Source organism: Podarcis muralis, chromosome 10, assembly GCF_964188315.1.
Source record: "Podarcis muralis chromosome 10, rPodMur119.hap1.1, whole genome shotgun sequence".
NCBI lineage: Eukaryota > Metazoa > Chordata > Lepidosauria > Squamata > Lacertidae > Podarcis > Podarcis muralis.
The window spans coordinates 43,714,584-43,734,216 of NC_135664.1; the positions used below are offsets into that span (position 1 = coordinate 43,714,584).

A 19,633-nucleotide genomic window follows, 5' to 3' on the forward strand; every position below is an offset into this window, starting at 1 on the left:
TAGCAGTAGTTCAATGGACTTACTAAACATTGTGCTGTACTTCAACCGAACGTTGCACTGCTATTGTTAAAAATATCACTGTCTCTATAAATACACTGTACAAATGTGAAGCCAAGTTTTCAAAGGCTTGGAATTTGGTTCGTCCAGCTAAAGCCCAGTTGATTAATCACTGAATACTCAAAAGCACTTTCTTCCTCAGTTTGAACTTACCAGTGTGTTTTCAGTCCACACTTCTGCTTCCACTCTAGAACCAGCTGCTCAACAATAATAATAAAATGATGAAGAGGCCTTTCTTTAATATGAGGTCTCTCTCTTCTACCCCTGTTATTTTCAACCCAACTCCTTTTCCCCAACTGAACCACATTAGCTGTAAACTTGGTTTCAATCTCACTTTCGATCTCTGAGATTTTTAACTTGATTGAAGACAGTTTCAGGAAACATGTTTTAAAGGGCCAACTGTCACTGTTATTTGAGATGTAGAAAGGATGCAGAGCAAAATTATCTTAAAATATTTGATAAGTTGTGCATTTCCAGTCTCTGAGCGCTACCTCATTTTATACTGAGAGTCTCTCTAAAGATGCAGGGAGGATTGGGACGGAATGGGTCAGAAAACAAACAGCTATGTGTGGTTCACTAACACCTTGACATCCTTTTTTGATGGTGGCAGGGAGAGATATTTAATGTGTTTTAATGCCTACTCTTTAAGTACCCATGAAACAGTCTTAGAATCTCAATAAGTAGATAAAGATTGCTGTATTGGCTCCAAAGGACAGAAAAACAGGTTGTATCTCCCAGTGAGGAAGTGCTGTCGTCTACAGTCTCAGGGCCTAAGGTTCAACAGAGCACAAAGGAAAGTCAAGCACTCTGCACTATTTAAGGAGCCTCATGACTTTAGTTGCATCTGGTTTATAATTGCAGCCATGGTAGCAGGAATGCATTGCTCATTCTCTTTTAAATATAACAGGTGACCAGTCTGGAAGGTCATCCAGAATATTCATTTATTGAGGGATGTCCAGTAATCCTTGTCATGGAATACTGACTCATGCAGAATAAGGGCCGCTAGAGAAACCTGTTTAGGAAAGTTTTTAATGTTTGAAGTTTTAGTCTCTTTTAAGTGTTCTGTTGGGAGCCAGCCAGAGTGGCTGTGGAAAGCCAGCCAGATGGGTGGGGTATATATAATAAAATAATTATTATTATTATTATTATTAACCTGCACGACTACAAGTAGCCGCTAGATGTCAGCATCCTTCACTTAAATTGCAGTCGAAAGCCAAAGCCCTGAAGAAAATATGAGGCAGCGATTTCTGCCTACAGAGCTGCTTTCTTAGTCTTTATTTAGTACATTTTCCTGCTCTATTTTTCTCCATTCCCCCCCCCCCCCATCCTCCACCTTTCTCTTTTTCTCTCATTCTACCTCTTTAAGGGTACAGCTACACTATAGACTGAAACGGCTTTGATAGTGTTACAGGGTAGTCTGGATGACTACTCAGGGGTCCCCTCCAACTTGTGATCCTGTATTTATGAGCTTAGAATCTATAAGAAGAAACCTGCTGAACCAGCCAAAGAACTTCCTTTGTTAAGGTAATGGCTTCAGCTGGCCAGTTAGGTACTTCCATTTGCATGTCCAAAGAGTGAGCTCTGTTGCCACACAGACTAATGGGCAAGACTTCCCATCTTACCTGGATGCCATCATAAGAAGGAGAACAAGAAGTCAAACGAGGAGGACTGGGCGTGAGTTTTTCGCTGACGCTGGGAGTTGGAGACACAGAGGCTTGTCTTGTTCTGTGCTGAACTCAAAGCTGTGGCTTGAGGCATCCATGGAAGCCAATCTCAGGTTATGTGCCAGAACCCCTTGACTCTCACCACTCAGAGATTGGGGTGAATGCAAAAATATTTATTCCCCACATACCCCAAAGGTTCAATGAGATGTGCAGAGTGTCTCCTCATGGACAATTTCCAGCACCTTCCCCAGTTTCCAGGACTCTTTGGGGAAACCCTTCCACTTAAAACTGGGTTTATAAGTGATATAAATTTGTAGCATAGGATTGTGGCACCCCCTCCCATTTTTTTTTTCATTCTCTTTCTTCCCCTCTCCTTTTCAGGATCCAGAGCGACCAGAACTTTCAGAATTCCTTAAAATGGTACAAGATATGCAAGATGTACCATTTGGGCTCTGCACCTCCTCTAATGTTCTTTCCCATTATAATGTCACAACAAACACCATCTCCCTCTTCCGTATGGTAGGTTTTTGTTTTTTTGCTTGTAGTTCTGCTGCTTCCAGCAAACAGGTCAGTGGTGGCTGATGCCCATTGGAATTGGTAGGGTAGAAGGCAGGGAGGCCAACAGCAGGTGGCGCCATAACCAAGGACAGGCCAAGCCAACTGATTCCAGTCTTTAACCTCCGTATAGAACTCAGTAAAGAGTTCTATAACAAGCAACACTGAGGCAAGGAGGAGGAAGCTGATAAGCCATTCTAACCCCCTGCTTATAAGTAAGAAGGCAGGCAGGTGGAGGGTGGCTAAGTCATACTAACGTTGGTGAACAGGGCTCTATTCACCCCAATGAAGAAGCCTTCACTGATCCAGGTGCTGCTGTAACTTGGTGTGTTAACTGGGTTCTCTTCTTCCAACAGTCTCTTGGTAGAAATCAATATCATACTCAGAAGGAGAGGCTAAGTCTTTCCAAGAGCAACAAAAAAGACCTGGAATGCGCTAGGTAGGAATGTTGGCCCATGAAATCTGTACGCTCTACATACAAAGCATGAAGAGAACAACCCCTCCTCTCTTTCTTTTAAAGGCCAATGGAATATTTTGGAAGGACTTTAGTTCAGCTACAACTTTGCTAAAATGAAGATCAAAGGCTTGCAATCCTGATTAACATATGCCCAGTAACCATAGACTTGTAGACTTTGGCAAGATACGTATGACTGTCTCGTTAAAAACAAATTCATGTCAGCTGCCCTGTGGTAATTACTAGAACCTCTACATAACACTTGACCACTGCCTTGCTGTTCTAAGATTGAACGGTCACACGCATCTGACTTCCCTGTGCAGTGAGAAGGTCCAGGGGTGCAGAACTTAAGCAGAGTTTGATTTCTTTGGATCAAGAGATCAGTGGAGCCGCATAGTGTGGATACGGGTCATCGGTTTAGGAATCAGGCAGCAAATGTAAACAGCTTGTCTATGGACACCCTTACATGGAAAAATCAGATCTAAGCAACTTGTGCAAGATAACACCCCTGTCTGGACACAGCCAATCAGTCTAGGTTAGGTTTTTTGATGGATACATTTCCCCCTGTTTTCCTATCCTGATTGCTCCTTCAGTCAACTACTAGAATTCTCTCCCACCCCGAAAATATCATTGCAATAACTGTTTTAATTATTGCCATGCAAAACCACAAGTAAATAAATAATAGATTAAATTGCTGTTTTAGATTAAAAGCATCCAGGATTTATTTATTTTTAAGTCATGCTCCATGGATGCCCTCTGGGGCTAGGGTCCCAATCTCAGCAGGTATAAGTCTATTAGCAAAAAAACCCCCTCACCAACAAGGGCAGGGCTGCAGATGCAGAGCAGTCCAAGCAAACCCCAGAAAATCAGTCTCGAAACCAAAACATGATCCAGAGGCAAGGCAACAGTCCAAGATCAATATCACAGGGAGTTCAGGCGAGATACAACACCGCAAAGGAAATAACAAAGAGCCAGAGTCCTGTGTTGTTTCCAGCATCTGGAAAGCCCCAAAGTGAAACCTTATACATGCTGACCTCCTAGACCACATCCTAAGCACAGCTGCTAATAGTGAAGGTGTTCCAGACATTGCTTACTTAGAAGGAGACCCCTTACAAGCCACATGGCGGATCTGTATCTGTAGATACAGGCTACATTGCTGCCATTCAGCTCCCTCAGCTCTGGACCTTGAGGACCTCAAGTGTTCTTGAGGACTAGATGGTGGTGGCTCCTCCTATGACAGCCCATTGTTGGTTTCAATGGACCCTTCCTGCTCCTCCAGACCCTTGGCCAGTGGTGTGTCTGATGTGTCCTCTGAGAACCCCCTGACTGACACCAGGTTGGGGCTATGCATGAGAGGTAGCCATGGTGATGAAGACCCTCAGAGGGAATAAGTTAGCTTAGGGATCAGCAAACTTTTTCAGTAGGGGGCTGGTCCACTGTCCCTCAAACCTTGTGGGGAGCCAGACTATATTTTTTTTTTTGGGGGGGGGGGAATGGACAAATTCCTATGCCCCACAAATAACCCAGAGATGCATTTTAAATAAAAGCACACATTCTACTCATGTAAAAACACGCTGATTCCCAGACCATCTGTGGGCCAGATTTAGAAGGTGAGTGGCCCGGATCTAGCCCCCCATGATTAGCTGGTGCGCTCACCTCCCTTCCATCTCTCATGGGGCAGGCTACAGTCTATGGTGTGCTGCTGTCCCACCACTATCAAACATATGTTTAACTTGAACCTGCAGGACAAATAAAAGAGCAGCAGGAAGTGACTCCTGGGCATGATGTCCATTAGGGGAATCTGCTGGATCAGACTAATTCAAATGCACAGGACTTCCTGGAGTAAGCCATTAAGCCTATGGGTGGTGGTGAAGTGAAATAAAATTATGTCTGAATATCTTTTTTTAAACCCTGCACATAGAAAATGGACATGCTTGTGTAGAGCAGCATCCCTTTCTCTGGTAGCTTTCTATTGATGGTCAAACTACGGAACTCGCTCCCAATTGGATGGCTTCTTTTAATGTGGATTACACAAATTCATGGAGGAGACAGCTGTCGAAGGCTACAAGCCATGACTGGAGTCAGCAATGCTTCTGAATACTAGTTGCTGGGGTGGCACAGGACGGAAGAGTACTCTTGCGCTCAAATCCTGCTTGCTGGTTTCCCACAGGCAACTCAACAATGTGGCCACTGTGAGAGCAAGCTGAGGAACTAGATGGGCCACTGGCCTGATCCAGAAGGTTTGTCTTAGGTTCTTATGCTGTTGGTGTTTCATTCAAGCAAGTGTTCTCCTTCCTGCAAGCTGAAGTAGCATTATTCAAGAAGGCGGCTGCTGTTGAAGTTTGGTAAACATGCTACAGAAAGGAATAGTCAGGTTAAGACCGCTGGTAGAAACTTAAGGTTGATTAGTGGGGGCAGACAAAGCCATTCTGAGCCCAGGCTCCACATGTGGCCAATGAGGAGACGCTGGCACATGCTAGCTCATCCTGCAACTGGCTTGAACTAATGAAACTTAGGGAGGAAACAGGCAGGCCTTAAGTTATCTACCTTACCAACAAACTTGTTTTCTCCTGCTCTGGAGGGTAGGACTCGAACCAATGGATTCAAGTTACAAGGAAGGAGATTCCAACTAGATGTGTAGAAAACCTTTCTGACAGTAAGAGCTGTTCGATAGTAGAATGGTCTCCCTCGGGAGGTTGCGGACTCTCCTTCTTTGAAGGTTTTAAAGCAGAGGTTGGATGGGCACCGGTCATGGATGCTTCAGCTGAGATTCCTGCATTTCAGGAGGTTGGGCCTAGATGACCCTTGGGGTTCCTTTATAATTCCATGAGTCTAAGCAGTTACTTAAGGAGGAATCCACGAATGAAGAATAGCCTTTCTGTCCATTGCTGCTGCCGCCCAGTTCTGGTAAAATATTGCAAGTCTTACTGCTTGACTCCCATCAGTTAGCACACTCTTACTTTTGCTTTATGTTGGCCCTTCATGGCAAGTCCATTTCCCCCCTGAACAAATGCCCAAGGCAGGGACAGATCAACTAGTGTTACCTTCTAGGCTGGCTCTCTCTCTCTCTCTCACCTGGCTGCCCATGCTCTCTTCATCCTCCCTCTGCTACCTGCCCTTCCTGCCACTAGGCCAGCCTGGCAGAGCTTTGCTGCTGATTTCCAACTCTCTTCAGCCTTTACCAGTAGGGACTTTCAAAAGGGCTAGACAGCAAAATTCAAATCACACTAGTAAATGAGTTGTGGTCAGGAAGGTATCCCCCGCCACTCCCCTCTCTGTGGGAGAGGTGGCAAAGCTAACAATGATCTTATTTACTTACTGGCAGAAGCCGGAGAAGGAATGGAGGGGGTGTACAAACACAGCCCCCGTTGGTAACCCGACATTGCAGTTCATAGCAGTGCACAGGAAATCCTTCAGCTTACTTTGCGTAGGCATATTGGGAGCAGCTTCCTTGGCTAGGTAGCATCCTGGTTTGTTGTGGTCTTTTGTCAGCCCAGAAGCCATCAGGGAAGGAGGCGGCTTGCTGGGCTGTGTGTGCTGTGTGTGTTGGGGTCCGAATCCTGGGGCAGATCAGGTTAGCGCTTCCAGTGCTGAAGAGAACTTGGTCACTGCAGGCATAGATGCTTGCTATATCTAGATGTAGGGGTAGAGCGATGGGTTAGTTGTAGCTTCCAGTTTAGTACTGGAAGTTGACTATGGCTCACGCCAATCTTTTTCTTTATTAGGGAGCCAAGTCTCTATAAACAGCAGCAAGTCTCTAAAAAGCCCTTTATCCCAATTACAGTGGTACCTCGGGTTACATACGCTTCAGGTTACAGACGCTTCAGGTTACAGACTCCGCTAACCCAGAAATAGTACCTCGGGTTAAGAACTTTACCTCAGGATGAGAACAGAAATCGCGCAGTGGCGGCAGCAGGAGGCCCCATTTGCTAAAGCGGTACCTCAGGTTAAGAACAGTTTCAGGTTAAGAACGGACCTCCAGAACGAATTAAGTTCTTAACCTGAGGTACCACTTTATAATAGTGGCCTTATTCCTCACAGCTGGGCAAGGTAACTTGGTTATGCCTTTGTCTGGGATTTTAAAATGTTGTGCAAGTTAGAGGCAGCTGGTAACCTATTTGGAATGGAATGCTCTCACCTTCACTCCCAAATTTATGAAGTACAATGAAATGTGGCAAGTTTGTTAGGATGACTCACCATTAACTTTGTATGTAATTTCAACAGGTGTTACAAATGGAAACCAGATTTCACTGGCCTGTTTCCATTGGTCGTAACGTTCTTCTTCCAAAGACGCTTCAAAGATCTGTACTATGAGGGAAATAAACATCATCATTTGATTGTGGAAGGCCGACAACCTAAATACACCCTTCTAGATTCATGTTTGTCCTTAATATGAGATAAACAAATAGATGCAGCTAAAATTAAACTAGGTTGACAGAGTAGATATACAGCTTTGCCAATCGTCTTGCAAAAAAGTTGAAGAATTTATATAGTTCCCTCTCAGCCTGCCTTCCCTTGAATAAATTTGGAAGAAGTGAAAAGAGTTGCGGGGAACTGAGGCAGGAGTCCGGAACAAAATATCTGTAGAATTGTGAAAAAATGCATAAGAAAATGAATCTGACTGCAATTAATCAATCAATTATTGCTTCATTCAAGCAAGTCCAGCTGTGTTCAATGGGACTTATTCCCAGAAAAGCGTGGATAGCACTGTGGCCTTAAGTTGCAATCCCTCCTCGCTTGCCTGGGAGTAAATGTCATTCAGTGCAGAAGGACCTAATTCTGGGTAGACATGGCTATTGTACTCCAGTCAAACTAACACAAGCAGTTTATGGCTCTGGCCCGGATTCTAAGGCCTATTGCTTTCAGTGAGACAAGCCTAATGCATTGTGATAAGAGTAGAACAGGGATTGTCAAACTTCTGCCACGCTTAACCCCCTTAATGGAAGAAAAGACTTAATTTCCCAGGAAACGTAGGTAAAATCTGCCCTGCTTGGAGTTATTTTGATAGGTTTACTTTTTCTGCCTGTGCAACCCATTTGCATTCCCTCCCCTGTTCTTTCCAGGGTTCTCTTTGGCATGGGGTGAATTTGCATTTGGTGCCATTTTGACAGTTCCTATGGTTCTGTGAACGACGAATTCATATTTCTATTGACTTTTTAAAAACATCCCAACAGCTTCTACTTCCAAAGGGGAAGGCACTCTGCATATGCTCAGAAACACTGTGCGATTAAAAACAACAACCACAGACACACATTCCTGGTTCCCTTCATAAATAACTGTTTCTATGCATGTACCTGTGTTAGACCCTGTTTTAACCCCCCCGACCTTTATGCACTTTGCATGTCTTCCAAGAACTTCAGCTTGAGATACCATCATTTTTGCAATAAAAATTACATGACTCTTGAGCCCTGGCCCAATCCAGTGGGATTGGATGGGTCACACCACCTAGTGTATGTTTGTAGGTATGTCAATAGAAAACACACACACACACACACACACACACACACACACACACACACAATTTTTTTCTAGAACAAGGGGGAAATGCAAAGCATTAGACTTGATCAATGTTCTTGCAGTAGTCTGCAGTCTATTCCAACCCCCAATGAAGACGCTTTCCATTGACTCTGGTGGTCCTTGGAACCATCCCAAAGTTTTATGTACTCTGGCTCACTTTAGTGCCAGTCTAACACTCTTTACTTTCCATGGAGCTGCTCTTGTTTTCCTTCCAAGCTTGTGAGAGAAGACTCAGCCCTCAGTCCTCTCAGCTGTGGCCTGAACAGGGCTAGTAAGTAATGCACCAGAGTCAAGAACTAGCAAAAGAGGACTATGTTGGTAGACCTGTTTCTGGAAATGACAACTCCATTTATGGGGTATGACAGTATAGGATTTCTATGTGCCATTTCCTAAGTTCCATATATCTCGTCCATAATATTCTTTTAAAAAATAATCACAAGGATTCAGCTTTGCCTTGCCGGGCCCATGCATTAATTGAACACCTTATTATCCCTCTGGGATTTCTTGCCGAGTTTTTGTTTGCTGCCTGCTGGCCTATTAAGAGGTCCATCAGGAAGACAGATCCAGGAAGATGTCAAAGAATCTTTTCCAAAAAAATGGTATTTGTGGAGCCTGAATATTTTCTTTTCTTGATCTGCTGGAAAAATTCCTCTATTTATTGGAGAGGATTCTTGCTTGCACAATGTTTCCAGGAAATCCATACATGCCTGTGCCAGTGTTTATTAGGTTTAGAAGTAATGAAGTGAGCAGGCAAATATTTTCAAAAAGGGAAGAGATTTAGGTTGGTTTAAGATCCTTTTTCCAGAGGTCCCACAAATGTTTGCTTGCTAATCCCCATATCTCTAATGTCTAGGGAAATTGAATGCAACTGATAACAGCCACATCTGATTTTATTTTTAAAATGTTTCTATCATACCCTTCAGTTTATGGCAAAAGAGCAAATAAAAAAGTTTATTCGAGGCTCTGGGATAAATCAGTAGGATAGTCCTCATGAAAATCTTAGGTCAAAAGTGAACCATACACAGGAATGCATATTGTGTGTTTGTGGGAGTGGAAAGATAATGTGTTGCTGCCTCACAGCTGGGTTGCATGGAAATTAACCATACAGATGAATTTTTTTGGGGGGGGGGCTGAGGTCGTAGAACTTCCATAATCTGGCTAAGGACCCCATCCTGGGCAGGTTTGGGTGCATCATACAAATAATTTACTGGGCCCAGAGACCCTGTTGGCTTTCCTGCCTCCCAGGACACATGACGTTGATTTTGCAAGTGTTTTAAGGGACAATGTCTGGGGCAGAGTGACAGCGCTGAGGCTATTTGCTTCGCTTCAGGTGGATAACAAGCGGCAAGACCTGGAAATCAAAGACAGCAGCGGAATTGACGCCACCAAGCTGAGTCGCTTTGTTCGGATCAATGAACTCCGCTGGGTAACCGAGTACAACCCTATGGTAAGAAAGGACCTCTCTATATCATGCTGGAGCTATACCTAGGCATTTGAATACCAAGTTCACTTTGGAGAGAACAAACCCATGAAATTACTGCCCCTTTCTTGACCCCAGAATGAGTTAATTGAATAGTGGCAGGGATGGCCACCAACTTGGGTGGCTTTGAAAGACGAATGGACAAATCCATGGCTATCGATGGCTACTAGCCATGGTTGCTCTGCTCTGCCTCCACAGTTAGAGGCAGCAATGGTTCGGAATACCAGTTGCTGGAGACCACAGGAGGGAAGAGGGCTCTTGTGCTTGAATCCTCCTTGCAGGTTTCCTACAGGCATCTGGTTGTCCAATGTGAGAAGAGGATGCTGGACTGGGTGGGCCATTGGCTTTCCTTACGTTCTGATGTCTCTCTCCCTAAGCTTTCCTTGCTTTTCCTACCTGCTGCTCCTTCACCCTTCCCGTCTTCTGTGAACTGAGAAACTGAGCACGGAGCTTGATGCAGGGCCTAGTACGCTGGACCTCCCACAATGCTCCAAATCCCACAGCTCTTGAGCTGGAAGGCTCTTCGAGAAATGCACTCTCTGACCTTTTCTTGTGAATTCTGGAATACATACATACACACACACACACACACACACACACACACACACACACACACACACTTTCCCTTCTTTTTATTGACACAGAGCCTCTCTCAACCCCCACCCCCCATCCTGCCAATCTCCCTGTGGGTGGGTGTAGCGCACAGGGAGGCGGCAGGTCAGCTGTAGGGTGTCCACAGGCCCTTGTTTGGCTTGTGGGAGAAGGGTGGGGGGGAAGTGCAAGGGGAAGGAAAAAGTCAGATGACAAATTATCCGCCAACGGGAAACTATGCGAGGAGCCCATTGGCAGTGCCAGGTGACTTGAGGCTCTTCACAGAGGGCTAGTGTGTGCAGCTCAGTCATTCCCAGTGATATATGGAGAGTTCCAGGTCTACTTTCCATGTTGTTAGCATCCAGTCTGCTTGGACTTGTGGCTTTCAAACACAGTTCAGATCGGTGTTGAAATGTTTTCCAGGCTTCTGCTATGTTTTTCTAAATGGGAATGATAGCATCAGAAAGGTATACTTGTGTGTGTGTGTGTGTGTGTGTGTGTGTGTGTGTGTTCTTGGTTGCCATTGCAGTGGTAACACTTCCACAGGATTTTCCATCCTTCGCTTCTTAAGGTTTGCAGTCTGACTCAGAGAAGCAGCTTAAGCCAAATGGTGGTATATATCACGTTTAGAATAAAGACTCACATAAGTTTTTTTTAAAATAGGAAATATAGAATTCCATGGTGATTAAAAAGTGTACATGCAGAGTGGTAAAGAAAATGCATGGAAATGGAGCAGTGAAGGCTGCATTCTCGCATGCTGGGAGTAAGTCCCATTGAACTCAGTTGGGCATCCTTCCAAGCTGAAGATCTTAAAAGCTGTGTTTGACGGGGCAGCCAGCAACCTTTAGGGCAAACACAAAGACATAACATTGATGAACATTAAAAGGACAACTGGGATCTGCAATCTCAAATGTGAACTGTAGAGAATCAACTTTGTCAAATGCAAACGAACAAGCAAACAAACAAACAAACAAACAAGCCCCCACCCTCGATATATTCTTGTTCTATGCTCATGATGCTAATAACAGGGCAGTCACATGAGGCCCTACTTTCAATACTGTTTGTGCTTGCAAAAGTTTTAGGGTGGTAACCCTGCTTCACTTCCACACCCCTTAATTTCCTGCCAAAATCTCATAATTTTTAATACCACAAATGTTCCGGTGTATTTTTGTCTGGCTTTTCTTGCGATATAACCACTTGGACAGCAATAATGTGGTAGCATAGGGGATGCATCTCAAAACAAACAAAATCAGGATAAATCCACCACTGTTGTTGTGTCAAGGTCGATATCCTGTTGCAGAATACACAGCAACCATCACCATCATCATCATCCTCCATCTGGAGAGGACCTTGATTTAAAATATCAAGCTTTTGTCTTTTTTTAAAAAAATATTGACTTCCTTAAAAAATAATGATGTTTAATTGCTTTTATTCTTACAGGCTAAACAACAACACAAATACAACAAAAGGCGCACACACCCCTTAGGAACTAAATCTTTAATTCCACCATCAATTTGGGTCCTGGATTTGTGTTTTTGAGAAAATCTTGAGTTTCCAAATCCTCACCTGAAACATATTCTCTTACAAGCAACTCTTAAACACACACACACACACACACACACACACACACACACACACACAGAGAGAGAGAGAGAGAGAGAGAGAGAAGTTTTATTACTCTTTTGAACAATTATAGTAACATACAAACAAAATATAAATAGGAGAAGTCAAAAATAGGAAAGGAGGATGTTGGTTAATGTGGCTTGACCTTAGAAATTGTTCATGTACAACAAATGCTTACCAACTGCCTATGCTTCGCTTTTGTGGATGTCAAGCTCAGTATGCAGCCATTGAGGGCTGGGGGTGGGCTGCAGCCAATAGCACAGTCTTGTACGGACTTATCCACCTGTTTGTTATTCGAAGAAGGTGTTGAGAGACCTCTTCTTTTGCTTGAATTCAGGCATCTATTGGCCTATGTCTGAATCCAGCAGTTCTAAAAAGAGGACACCCGTGAATTCTTCTAATTTGTGGGTTTTTGTTTTTTTGCCAGTTTAACAAATACAATGCACAGACACAAAGAGGAAAACAGTTGAGGGTTGATAAATAGATTAATCAGAGCAAAACTGATCAATGTTCTGACAAATCAAGTAACACCTAGCTTACTAACCATCTTAGCTGGCCTTGCCTGAACTTTGCGCAGATTCAACTGCACCACCTCGGTCCAGCTCTACTTCATCCTGAAATGTAAATCACCTCTGCTCTTTGCCTCTCTGCTTTTAATCCATTGCATTCTCCTCTTTTATTTGGATACAAACTCAAGGGAGCATTGTCATGATTCTGAGGGCTAGCCTTATGTTTTCAGCATCTTAGGTTTTAGGACTTGGTACTCCAAGAGTGCCTCAGATCTCACATTCTCTAATCAACCTATTTCTCCTTCTCTGATATATTGACAGACTGCAGTAGGTCTCTTTAACAGTACCATTCAGACCCACCTTCTCTTGTTCACTGACAAGTCATCCCCAAAGCATGCGGAGATGATGGACAAGTATCGTGAAGCAGCAGTTCTCTTCCAAGGGAAGGTAAGTCTGATGTGACTTGGGGTGCAAGGCTTTTTTTTTAATCCTTCCAGACAGAAGCAGTAATTTATGCTTGGGCAAGCCATGGTCTAAAGCGGGGTTGACCAGTGGCGGAGGAAGGGGGTGCGGGGGGTGCGGTCCACACCAGGTGTCATCACCGGGTGGGTGACAAAATGAGTTTAAAAATAAAAAATTGGGCTCACAAAACTTTTTAGGAGTGACGTTTTGGCTTAGGCGCCTGCAGGTTCCACGCTGCCTAAAACGGCAGCATGGGACTTACCTCTGCCTACTGCCTCTCCCTCAGCTGCGCTACAGCTGAGGGGGAAGCGTCGGAAAGGCTCCAAGCATCGGAGAGGCTCGTCCGGCCCCATGGGCAGCTTGCCCCGCTCCCGGCTGCAGGACACGCCCCCGCACCAGGTGCCCGAGCAGCTAGCTATGCTGCTGGGGTTGACACCAGCTGTTGGCATCAACAGGCACTTGCCAAGACTCACTCCCCAGTAGCAGCAGGCGAGCAATGAAAAGGAGAAGGAACTAACTTCACACACTTTGTTCTCCCCGCCCCCCTGCTCAGGAAATCATGCCAACTGAGCCCAGGGGTGGCAGCAAGGGAATGGACAGTGGCAACAGGAGATATGGGCCACATCTATACCTTTAAAGCACTATTATACCACTTTAACAGTCTTGGCTTCTCCCAAAGCATCCTGGGGATTGTAATTTCTTAAGTGTGATGAGAGTTGTTAGGAAACCCCTATTCCCCAGACAGAATTACAATTCCCAGAGTGGTTTAACAATCAATCCCTCTTCCCAGGGAACGCTGGGAATTGCAGCTCTGTGAAGGGAATAGGAACCTCTTTCTTTACAATTCTCAGTAACCTTAACAAATTGCAGTTCCCAGGGTGCTTTGGAGGAAGCCAAGTGGCATAAGAGTGCTTTTAATGTCTGGTGTGGATGTAGCCCAGGAGAACAGTCATGGAGATATGAGATTAGAATTGAAAATAACTTTGTAGAATACATGAAAACTCATTGGGGAACTTCTGGTTGAATACTAGTAGTCACTTGCCAAAGTAGAATTGCTATGTATTTCAAAAGACTTTTGGGATCCATTTCCTTCGCTGATGGCCAGCTTCCATTTTTATTATATATCTGAGTCACAACTCTGGAAAAGAACTTGGAGTGGCCAATGGCACTGCTGCTCCTGTTCCATTGGCCACCTCCTGATGTCTCTGAATATTCCACATGCCTGAAGAACTTTCTTCAAATGGCAGCACAACCCTCCCTCGGACTTGCCAGGTGAACTGCGCTGAGGACACTGAGTCAGATTTTCAGAGCTTATAATGTCGTAGAGGTTTCTTTGTTGCTTCTGTTTAAATTACTGACCTAAACACCAGGGGCTTCAGAAACCTGTAGGTGATCTCATGTGAATTCTTTCCCCCAGCTTTTCAGTTCCAAACATCTTCTACACAAATGTTATTTTAATAGGTGAAAAGACTTCTGAGACATTCATGGTGTTTGGGCAGGAGCAGGTCCAACAATCTTTGCCTAAAGTCCATGGCGCTATTATGCGGAACCCATATTAAAGACAGAGCTTCATAACTGTCTGGTCCACATAGTCTAGCTAGAATCAAACATGGGGAACACACAGCTCTGAGTCACTCTCCCCATCCCATCCCCCAAACCATGCTTTCCCATCTCTTATTATTATTTGCATACAAAATACAAACATGGGAAAGCTCAGAGATCGAGCAAATGCTTTGCATGCACAGGGTCTCAGATTCAGCCTCTGGCTTCTCCAGGTGGAGGTGGGGAAAATTCCTGATGGAGATTTAAATGAAGAACAGAATAGGGTGGCATGCCACAGAAGCATTTATCTTTTCTAAGTGAGTAAAGGTAGATGGAAATGCATGACTTTGGGATGGGAAGTGAGATAGGGCCACTCTGTACTTTTTGTTTTTGCAGCTGATACTATCACGAGCACAAATCATAAGAAATGACACATAAAAAGGATGGTCATTCCCCACTTTTGATTGCCCAGACCCCCCTTGTCAATTGGCCTTGCCTCTCATTCCTCTGTCCCCTCTGCTAATTTAGGTTTGCTATTTTCAGTTAGAAGAGACCGCAAGGCTGGCCCATTTTGCTGCTCAAGGCAAAACAGCAACACACATATACCATTCCTCAAGTCAAGGTGCATAGTACCCAAAGCTGATTCTGACTACAGATGCACACAATGGTATTCCCTTCACCGTGGTGCTTCACAGAAAGGTCTAAACCCATCTGGCCAGACCAGAACCCCCAATGTTACCTGCCCTCTCTGCTCTTCAGATCTGAAAAGCAGAGAGGATGTGATTTCCTCCACTTCCTGCCACTGGGTTGACTGGTGAGGTTTGAATCCCCATGTCTAGCCCAGCTCCATGATGTTACTGCTGTGTGTCTGATAGGCCACAAAACGTGGTTTGGGGGCAAGATCTGGCCCGTAGGCCAACAGTTTGCAATTATCTAGGTTACTGGAGCTCCTCTGAGCTCTCATAATCTGTGTGATAACATTCATTTGCCTGTGTGAGCATTCTAAAATATCTCTATGCCTTTCCTATTGCCTCCTTGAAGATTCTATTTATCTCAGTGGACGTCCGTGCAAAGGGCAATGACAGGGTTATGTCTTATTTTCACCTGAAGAAGTCTCAGCTGCCTGCACTGGCTGCATTCCACACTCCAGATGAGGAGCAGGAGGTGCTGTCCGTGGATGAAGTCTCCCTGGAGACTGTAAGGGGTTTTTGCAATGGTTTCTTACGGAGAAAGGAATTGGTGAGTGCACAGGATGACAACTGGGCTGACCAATCACAGCTTTCTGCTCCATTATCAACCCCACCCCTTGGAAATGTTGTTTTCACTTTCCCACTTCAATCTGTTGTCTAGTTTTATACATGACACAGCTGGTAGTGTTTCAGAGCAATGCTTTTGCGCCTAAATAATAAACAGAGGACCAAACTAGATGTGATATTAAGTATATCTTTACACTTTTTTTTTTTAAAAAAGCAAATATCAGACTGGGGGGGGGCAGAGAGGATTGATGATTATCAAGGCAGCCACTGGTGGTGATGGAGGTGTTTAACACTTTGCTGGAATGCTAAGGTCTCTTATTGGTGCCTATGGAGGATTTCCTTCCAATGTAAATAACAGCTATTAAAGGGCTATTTTCATCAGGGCTACTCCTGGGGAGGAAAGGGTTAAACCCACTCATCCCTACCAGGTGAGATTCTGATAACTGTCAGCCCTCCCAGTGCCTGTTTTTAAAATAATGCAGTCTAAATGCAGAGATGTATTTAACTCATCCTAAGTAATGCAGATCATTTCTGACATAGCAGGTACCATGTGCATCCCCATCTATCAACATAGTTCTGAATTATTGGTGGGTCATAGGAGTGCTATTGCATCAGTGATCAAGCATAACCATTCATAGCTTCCCCTGAGCCGTTCAGAGTCACATCTTCTTGGGTGCTTGTGAAATCTTCTCTATCGCTTCCCTAAGAAAAAGTGTCCATGTAGAAACTATCTCTGTGTAGCTCAGTCTATCATGGAAGTAGAATAATTTCTCCTTCTGAAAAGCTGTGCAGTCTCAAAAGATTTAGAGATCTGTGCTAAAAATAATTTCTTAAATCTGAAATTATAGGATTGGAATAAATTATGCAAATGGAACAAATGTGAACAATTACATTCAGTTTGTATGTTTTCTCCTCTGGCTACACAGCTTGATTTTTCTCCTCCCCCCCCCCCCCCGCGCCCCGCAATGGAAATGTTTCGTTCCGTTGTTTTATTTTTGTTTTTCCAGGATTTGGGTAAGGAGGTTTTGGACTCATGGAAAACTGGGGAATTGTGGTGGAATATACATGCAAGAGTCAGGGCACAGGGACTCCAGATGATGGGGGAAAGTTTGGGAACTGGCAAAAGCAACTCTGCCTCATTTCCTTGAAAGAGGAAACCTTAGGAATTATGGGGCCTGCTGCTGTTGTGGAGACAGAAGAGATCCACTAGGGAATGGATCTTCTGAATATCTCGGTGCCAAGTTTATCTGCACAGATTTTTCCCCTCCTAATTCCTGTCTTGCTCTTTAATCTTGATGCGAAGCGAGTCCCCTACCTCCTTGTTCTGCTAAAAAATGAAAAAAAATCATTGTATGTATAATATTATAGGCATATGCACTCCAGATTTCCTACAGTAACCAACAGATAGCAGGTAAATACAGCGATACAATAAAATTTTATACAATTACAGCAGAATATATATATGCAACAGAGATTTCCTGCCTTCAGGGGTCTTGTATGAGTGATGGTAGGGAAACTAGAATGGTATAAGAGATTAGCTCCCATATTAATGTGGCTCAGTTGGTAGAGCATGACACTCTTGATCTCGGGCTTGTGGGTTGGAGCCCCATGTTGGGCAAATGATTCCTGCATTGCAGGGGCTTGGACTAGATGGCTCTCAGGGTAACTCTACAATTCTACGCACAGCGTAGAATTCTATGCACAGCGATGAGACACCAAGGGCTCTTTCTGGATCTCAAGTGTCTCCACTCCCAGTTCATCTTTCCACAAAAGAATCGCTATGTTGACGTGGTTCCTTTTGTTCTGCTTTATTTCAGAAAGAAAACTCTAAGCCAGAGGATAAGATCTTCAAAGAGGAACTCTGACTCTGTTCCAACAGCCTCTAGCCACAACCTAATTCCTGCTGTAGTTCTGTGCATACTCTTGTCCTGGGGGGTTGGGGGATAATCAGCAGCAACCAACAGTCACACAACAGAAATGTGCCGGACCATGTCAGCCGAGTTCAATACTTCCTTGATTCTCCCATAATGCTCACATTGGCCAGACCCACACTATACCTCTGGCTTTCACCAGAGATATATGGGAACTGTAGGGTTATTTGGGAGAAGTCATGTGCTTTACATGTGCATTGAATATGCTTTAAAGGTATAGTCTGAGTCTGCCCATTGCCTTTCCTACTTTACCAGCTCCATCTTTTCAGTTTTGTTCTTTGATAATTCAAGCTCTGCCCTGTTTTGCAAACAATGAGATTAAGGGCTGCTGGGATCTGCTAGCTTTGGACAGGCTGCCAGGTAGTTGGCTCTTGACATTGCAATGCCACGTTAGTGGTGGGTTTATTCTGTTTTAGTTTGTTCTGCAATGCTTTCCCTACACTGCCACATTATTGCTGTCTGGAGGGGCTATAGTGCAACAAAAGTGGAACAAAAATAAAAAGAACATTTGTGGTATAATAAATATGGGATTCTAACAGGAGGTTACAGGATATGCACAGACTGGGAATAAAGCAACGTGACCAAACTTTTGCAGGCACAAACAGTAGTGATAGCTCATGTGTGAGCCCCACATTAGCATCATGATATAATCATGAATGTACAATGTGCAATAAAAGGGTGTCTGAAGAGTCCCACCTGGGAAATTATTGCATCAAAATTGGGGGCGGGTGGGGGCGGGTCAGGAAAGACTCATGATTAAGGCATGAGACAGCTCCTCTCCAGGATCTTGTAATAGCCACTTGAAGGAAAATCTTACAGCAGTACATCTTTGAGGCCTAAACCTGGATGTATTTAATTAGTTGGTTGTTTCTTTAAAGCACTCTTTAGCTGAAGTGCCTCCTGGAGCAGCTTTATAAATGTTAAGTTGTGGGCGAACATATCAGACGACACAGCGATTCTTCCAAAGCAGCTCTTTATTTGTAAGCTGGACAGAACTGAACTGAGGAGCTCAGTCAGCCTGCTTATATAGAGCTCCAGAACAATGTAACTGTTGCAACTTTCTAAAACTATCCAATCACTGAACGTCACTTTCGATCCTTCATTTGCATAACTATCTACAGTATCCCAGGGTGCTGGCCCAGTGCTGGCCCAGGGTGAGAACTTCAGTACATAACAATAAAGATTCCCAAAGAAAACAGGATGGGGAAAAAGCAAGCTCAGCCTCCAGGTCTTGAAAGTTATGGTTCTTATAACAACCAGCTGGCATAGAAACAGTTCAGGAAGCCGGATGGGATGGCAGCTATTAGGTGAGAGTTGCATTAAGTCTTGTTTCCCACCCCAATCTCCAAGCAGTGTGGAAATTTAGGGGGTTCAGGGCTCGGTTTCCTTGGAAAGAGGGACAGCGGAGACTGTAGTGTCTTTATGATACATGGTTTATTTACACATATATCTAACCTGAGCCTACGATGCAGATCAAAGCATTAGCACTCCAAGGGGCTCTTGCTTCTCCCATAGTCACAGCCTTGGATTCAAGCAGAAATCAAGCAGAAATCAACCTCTGGTTTCTGCCAGCAGCCTCCTTCCAGCTCTCTCTCACACAAGTGGCTTTTGTCTTTCTCACTACCAGCAAGGTGAGGAAGAAAGCCCCATCCATTTGCCCTCTGACACGGAGAAACTTCGCTTGCCATACTAAGGACTGTACAGTACTTACCGGTACATAAATAGTAATGAGAACCCTTGGCTAATTCAACAATGGAATCCTGAATTAGATTTTAGCCCTTGCTGGACCTAGGATTCCAGGATCACAAGGGATTCTGGCATCATGCAGGCTGACCGCCCCCCCGCCCAAACCTCACAACAGTATTATGGGGAACAAAAAGCGTTGCTTGGTCCAATTCAATACTTAAGATTTTGTTTTTCTTCAGCAAGGGTATATAAAATGCATCCTGTCAGAGTCTCCAGCTAAAAGGTAGTCTGCAAGGAGCTCACTTT

General features: G+C 44.2%; 1 protein-coding gene across 1 annotated transcript; it reads left to right on the top strand.

Annotated features, from left to right (window-relative positions):
* The first annotated feature begins 1,931 nt into the window (after positions 1–1,931).
* ERP27 (endoplasmic reticulum protein 27) lies at positions 1,932–18,327 on the top strand. The gene is made up of 5 exons (XM_028746946.2): positions 1,932–2,240; positions 9,578–9,694; positions 12,772–12,897; positions 15,496–15,693; positions 17,528–18,327. The coding sequence occupies exons 1-5, from the start codon at positions 2,139–2,141 to the stop codon at positions 17,573–17,575; spliced, it is 591 nt and encodes a 196-aa protein (XP_028602779.2). The 5' UTR covers positions 1,932–2,138; the 3' UTR covers positions 17,576–18,327.
* Positions 18,328–19,633: the final 1,306 nt, after the last annotated feature.

What these genes read in the sequence shown, in the direction of transcription:
- ERP27 (XM_028746946.2), top strand. Translation starts at nt 2,139, where the DNA reads ATGGTACAAGATATGCAAGATGTACCATTTGGGCTCTGCACCTCCTCT. An exon ending in CCATCTCCCTCTTCCGTATG is followed by an intron (nt 2,241 to 9,577) that starts GTAGGTTTTTGT and finishes GCTTCGCTTCAG; the next exon opens with GTGGATAACAAGCGGCAAGA. An exon ending in CAGTTCTCTTCCAAGGGAAG is followed by an intron (nt 12,898 to 15,495) that starts GTAAGTCTGATG and finishes GCCTCCTTGAAG; the next exon opens with ATTCTATTTATCTCAGTGGA.